This window comes from Microtus ochrogaster, chromosome 4, assembly GCF_000317375.1.
Source record: "Microtus ochrogaster isolate Prairie Vole_2 chromosome 4, MicOch1.0, whole genome shotgun sequence".
In the NCBI taxonomy this organism is placed as follows: Eukaryota; Metazoa; Chordata; class Mammalia; order Rodentia; family Cricetidae; genus Microtus; species Microtus ochrogaster.
This window is the reverse complement of record NC_022011.1, coordinates 38,071,040-38,077,492: the sequence shown is the minus strand read 5'-3', so window position 1 is coordinate 38,077,492 and position 6,453 is coordinate 38,071,040. Positions and strand designations below refer to the sequence as shown.

General features: G+C 51.6%; 1 protein-coding gene across 1 annotated transcript in view; it reads right to left on the bottom strand.

The window, feature by feature from the left end:
• The window catches only part of Crb2 (crumbs 2, cell polarity complex component), a 19,652-nt gene extending 16,696 nt beyond the window's left edge, over positions 1 to 2,956 (bottom strand). The window contains exon 1 of the mRNA XM_005345945.2: positions 2,808 to 2,956. Coding sequence (XP_005346002.1) covers positions 2,808 to 2,901 — 94 coding nt within the window. The 5' untranslated portion in view covers positions 2,902 to 2,956. The remainder of the gene's footprint in view (positions 1 to 2,807) is intronic.
• Positions 2,957 to 6,453: the final 3,497 nt, after the last annotated feature.

The following is a 6,453-nucleotide window of genomic DNA, read 5'->3' as shown; positions in this document are numbered from 1 at the left end:
AAAAAAAAAAAAAGAAAGAAAGAAAGAAAGAAAGAAAAGAAAAGAAAAGAAAAGAAAAGAAAAGAAAAGAAAAGAAAAGAAAAGAAAAGAAAGGCCTTACAGGCTCACCTACAGCCTGATCTTACAGGGAGGCATCTCCTCTCTGATGACTCCAGCTTCTGTCGAGTAGACATAAAACTGCCAGCACAGAGCCCCAAGTACAGTGCAGCAGGGATCATTGGCACTCAACATCCACTCATCAGGAAAAGGCAAAGACACCCCAGAAGGCAGGGAAGCTTGGCTACACTTTTTCAGAGATGTTCACCCCAGGCCAAAAGGCATAACTTAGTAACAGTCTAAGGTACGGTGTGTAGCGGTGTTTGGATGCAGTGCCCAGCCCTGGCACACACTAAAGTTGCTAGTCGCTTGTCTCAGGCTCTGAGTGAGACAAGCGGGGTTGGCTCAGACCTGCCGCCTGGCTACTGTGGACAGTTTCTCTAGTAACTAGAAATGTGCTTCCATCCAAAATCCCCTTGAGGGCTAGCAAGATGTTTCTCCAGGTAAGGTGTTTGCTGTGGAGGACTGAGAGCCTAAGTCAGCCTCAGAAGCCATGTAATGATGGAAGAGAGAACCAACTCCACAGTTGTCTTTTGGCCTGCGCGCACACGCACGCACGCACACGCACACACATGTACGCATGCCTGTACAGACACACACACACACAATAACTAGTAATAATAATAATACAATTAATTTTTAAAGTAATACCATTACAATTTCCTTGATATTGGGGGTCCTTTCATCCCCTATATTACAGACCCACAGCATCAGTGGGTCCAATCTGGAAATGACCCTTGGAGTGAACAATGGGCCCCATCTAAGGAGGTAGAAAGAGCTGTAACCAGTCATCTAAAGTACTACCTCCTGTGTGATCCTGGCCCTACCACACACTACTCTCTTGATTCTATACAAGTCGCTGACCTTCTCTGGGCTTCATTTACCTGCCCTCTAAACAGAGGATAGAGGACCAGCTTCTCTGGCTGCTGGGAGCATTAAACTCTCTCCACATATGGGTGGTGTGACTCACCCATCAGCAAACCTTTGCTGGAGGCAAGAACCCAGTAGCCAGCATACACATTCCCCCATACACTTTGATTGGAAGTGAGTGGCATCCCTGTTTCTCTCCTGTAAGCTCCACCCGTGAAGTTGGAGGAGGGGCCAGGTTTGGGGAAGACTGGCTGCCCCTTTGTGTACTGTGCTCCCTGGGTGTTCAGGGAAGGGATGGGGGGTGGGAACAACCCAACGTGTCCCTTTGTACTCCAAGATGCCTCCTCCTCTCCATAGCAACCGGCAGTCCTCTGCTGCAGAGTGGCTGAGATGGAGGGGCCCAGCTCAGGGCCTGGCAGGGGTAGGCATCTGGTCTGGTCCTGAGCCTCCAGAACTTCCATGTCCTCTGAGTTAGAAAATTACCTTTCAAGTCCCCTCCACACCCTCAGTCAGCCTTGGTGCTGGTGTTTGTAGGGATCCCTGGAGATCCCTACACAGAACACAGAAGTAGTCCAGGGGAATACACAGGACACAGTGTTCCCTTCTGCACCACGGATACGCTGTCCACGTGCATGAACTCACTGTGCGAGCACAGCTGTAAGTGCGGTCTGCTGGTGTGCACACCACTGGTGTGTTCACAGGGTGACCTGGAATGTGCCTGTGGACACCTGTCCTGTTTTGTGTCAGGAGTACCTGTAGTGCAGGTGGGACAAACGGGAAGTGCACAGCCCAGAATCCTTAATGTGTAGACAGCCTAGAGTTGCCTATTTCTCCATCCTTGTTTGCTTCAGGTACCCAGCTTTAGCTCTCTTCCTTCTCTGATCATCGTTTGGTTTTCTTCCTACACATGGGGCCCCCACTGTACTCATTCTCCCTCCTGCCCCAGAGGAAGAGACAATAAAGTCTTAGTGGCAGGTAAAGGGAATGCCACAGGTGGGGTTCACCGGCTGCAGGGGAACCTAGACCCTCCCTGCTGCTCTCGTAACTATAGCAACCAAACCAAAGCGTCCTCCAGCACCCCCCACCCAGCAGGAATTCCAGACTCAACACTGAATGCACTTGGACAAAGGCGAAGAGCTTTGGCGGCCGGGGCTGGCTCCAGGGAGCCCTTCCAGCCTAGTTGAGGAATACCAGAGACAGGCTGCAGGGGACACACACGGTCCCAAATCCCTAGTCACCCCAGAGACCCGGAACAGCTCTAATGGTTGCCCCTCAAATGCAGGCAGAGGACCCAAAGAAGGGAGGGATGGGGGCAAGCACCCCCCTACACCCTGGTTCTCTTCCCCCTCCTCTATTCTAATCCCCGTCCTACCCACACCTCCAGTTGCCAGGAAAAGCCAGTTGAACATGTGAGACAACATCCAAGCAGTTCAGCTAGGACACAACTCTACACAGACTTCACAGGCCGCCTCACCCCCAAAACCACCCGCCTGGCAACTTAAAGCATGACTCCAGCAGACTATGGTGGTTGCCTGCATTCTCTGAAACGTCTCCAATTCTCTCCCTTCCACCTAACCCGACACGCTTTCCCTCAGCTTCACCTAACCACACCACACCGACCACACCAGGTCTCCCAGACCGGCTTCTGCAGATCACATCAGCACATAGGCTCCTCAGTGTGAAGTTGCCAGGACGCTCCAAGGACTCCAAGTGAGTCCCCAGAACACCTCAACCTCGGGGTCTCCACACGTTCTGGGTCCTGGGACAGGGTTCCCTCTGGTTTGGCTACCAATCTCTCAGGTCAGGCCTTCAGTGAAACCCCATGGCCCAGCCACACTCACCAGCCGGAACCCAGGGAGGCAGCAGCAGCAACAACAGCAAGAGGAGGTGGACATCTCGTCTGGAGCCCCAGATCACACACTCCACCAGCGCCATAGCAGCAGGCTCTGCTTGCTTGTGGGAGCCCTCTGCTTGGCGAGCTCCGCGCCCCTTCCTCTCTCCAACCAGCACTGACGCGGTGGACAGAGGCCCGACCCCTCCTCCTGCCCTCCCCCTCCGCCCCGCCTCCCACTGCCCCTCCCCGGTCAGGATCCTCGAGGAGGATCTGATCCCCTCACAGACACCGGCCTCATTGGAGGCCTCAGCTCCAGACAAGGCCCTGGGCCTGACCCTGGGTCCCAGTGCACAGCCTCTTCCCAAGCAGTCCAGCCCCTAGAAGGGCCGGTCAGGATTCCCGTGGCAGCTCCCACTTCTTCCAAGCGCTCAGCCACATCGCAGCTTCCGCCCTTTCCTAACCTGCTCCTTCCACACCTGAGCTAGCACAGTTCCTCCCCCTCCTCTCTCCTGGGCTCCTGTCCCTGTTGCTGTCACACAGCTCCTGTCCTTAAAATTCTGAGTAGGCCTTGGACCCTGGGTATGTATGAGCTCCCCTGCCTCCCCTCTGCCTTTCCTTTCCCACACCCTCACCCACCAAACGGAGCCTTCTCTGTCTCCCCATTTGTCTTTGATCTGTGTCTCTGGTGTTTGCAACTTGAGAAATCTCCCTGCAGCCCAAGGAGAGCCTTTCCGCTAGGTCTCAGCTCTAAGGAAGACAGTGCTCCGCTGCTACCTCCACCTCTCTTCTTGGAAAGTCCTTCTCTTTGTCTAACCTTACAGTCACATGTTGCACTGGGTGGTGCCAGGAGTTCCCAAATTCTAAAACAACAAAAAAAAAAAAAAAAAAAAAACCTGCCAGATAACACAGCAGCCCCTTTTCCATGGCTGCTGCCCTGGTGGGGCCTTCTCCTTCTGACTGAAGATGGATTCTACCCAAGGCCCTGGACTCTGCTGTATCTGGCAAAGCGAGGACAGAATCTCTGGGCTGTCCTTGGGGAAGTGGCAGGCGGGACAGTGAGCATTCCAGGGTGTCAGTACCCGCAGTCACCATGCATCAGAGCGCTCCCAGAGCTCAGAAAGGAACTGGAGTGGGTCTCCCTTGACCTGGGGCTCCTCCTGCCAATCCTGGGGAAGTCACACAGCTAAACAGATCCGATCTGACCCGCCTCCCCGCCCCCCCATGACCTGGGGTTATTTCCTCTGAGCATTCTGTCCTCTGTAAGATGAGGGTAAACAGCCCAGCCTCATGAGACTACCGGGCAGCTGTGTTTCACTCCAGGGATCTGGACAGCACGTGGAGTGTTAAATCGCAGGTCTGGGGCATGGGGGTGGATTGTGAAGGGGAGTTAGCCTTCTGAGAGGCACGGGTTCACCCAGTCAGAGCCCCCCCTTCCCCGTGCGGCAGCTGTCACGCGACACCTAGTGGTCTCAGTGGACAAAGTCAGCCTGTAGCATGGGTTTCCACAGAGGGCAAGGTGCTCAGGGAACCAAAACATCAGTGGGCAATAGGACTAATTCAAATGCCCAGTTAGTCACTTTCCAGTTCTGTGACCTTGGGTGAGTTACTTGGCATCCCTAAACCTCCATTAACTTCCAAGTAAAAAATGGATAAAGCCAGAACTGTCTTACTGGTTAGCTGTGTTTAAACAGATAAACAAGTGCTAGCCAAATTAAACTGAGGAAAGTAACTTTAAGCCATATGTATTTCAAATTGGGAATATATTGTTGGTTACACTGGGGAGCTTAAGAAAGTAAGGATAAGTTTGGTCCTATCCATAGAGTCCCGGAGTTTGATAGGCAGCTTCCAATGTCAAGAGATAGTCCAATTCAAATGCCTAAGTGTTTCTGTGACAGGTAGATAAGTTCCTCAAATACTGACAATCTAGTCTGCTTCCAAAGGGACAGGCACCATCTTCCTTCACTTTGTGTGGTTGTATTTCTAGCACATTCTCTGTGTAGTAACAACTATGGGAAATACTATGTATTCTTGTGCAAGTCATTCGGGGCTCTGGCCACTGTCCATCAAAAATAGCACTCCAGGGCTGGAGGGAGGGCTCAGCAGTAAGGAGCACTGACTGCTCTTCCAGAGGACCTGGGTTCAACTCCCAGCACTCACATGGCAGCTCACAATAATTGGTTTAGAAATCCAGTTCTAGAGGATCCAACGACCTCCCGTGGTCTCCCCAGGTACCAGGCACACACGGTGGATAGACAGAGATGCAGGCAAACCTCTCATAAACATAAGATAATGTTCTAAATTATTATTTTAAATAGCACTCCATACAAAAGGCCCTCGGAAAATTCTCAAATCACGTGGTCTGGGGGTCAGTTCTGTGAGCTGTTTGTTGTCCTATGAATACATCACCTTGAATGAATGCAAGACCGGCTAGCTGCCAGAGCAACCCCATCTCATGATCATCAGAAAGACCTAGCAAAGGCCATGTTTGCAGCGCGGTTGGACGAGTGTTTTCCCAGCTCACTTGCAGCCATGGCTTCCACTCCCAGTGTATAAATAGTATGGTTGTGCACACCTGTGGTCCCAGCAGATCTGAGGTGGAGGCAGAAGGATTAGAAATTCAAGATCATCCTCAGCTTGAAAACAAAAAGACTCTAAAAATTCCCCAATAGCCCAAGCCAGGGGAGTGGGTGCTCTGCCAGCTGCCAGAGGGATTTTCCCTACTGGAAATGTGTCTATTGCCTGTTAACTCCTAGTTACTCTCAGACCAAAGCCAAGTTCCCCTGGCCCACCTCACACCTCTCCCTTGTCCCGGCCCTCTCCCAGTTAATGTGACAATTCTGAGAGTCAGGGATGCTCCCAGGAGTGTCCACCCCACTTCACGTGACTCACTGTCACTTTATGATGGGGTTCTGGAGTCACCACCCCAGGGAAAGTTCAGATCCCTACCGCAGACTGGGGAAGAGCCTCTCCTGGCCTATTCCAGCCGCCAGTGTCGACCCCTGTCAAGGCTCAGTGAGAATCATTCAGCTCTCACTCTTGAAGAACACTCAGACAGACATATTGACAGAGCAGGAAGGCTCTAATTCAGACAGATGTACTGATGGAGCAGGAAGGCACTAACTCAGAGCCCCTCTCAGGACAGACCAACCCTAAGAGAGCAATTTCCCAGAGTGGACGGAACCATGGAGTATGAATAAGGGTTTTCTAGATGAAGAAGTAGAAGCCTCAACAGGTTAAAATTCCAACTGGGCAAATGTCAGTGATGATGCACTGAGGCTGTGATGCCCAAGTTACTGATTCCCAAATGAATTCAGAGGGTTTCCAATAATATGCAAACTCAAGTTTGGACCAGCACCCCAGCATGGTGAATGTGGAAAGTGTGGCAAGGAGCCTTGGAAGGGTAGAACTTTTAAAGGGGAAACACTGTTATCAGGGGAGTCCATGTCCTGTCATCTTGGGATTGAGGAAGGAGTACATAGGATAAGGTAGTTTCTGAACTCATTGGTCAGTTTTTGGGCACGAAACCCCAACAGAGCCATTTATAACTGACAAGGTATCTTCTTTTTTTTTTTTTTTTGGTTTTTCGAGGCAGGGTTTCTATGTGGTTTTGGAGCCTGTCCTGGAACTAGCTCTTGTAGACCAGGCTGGTCTCG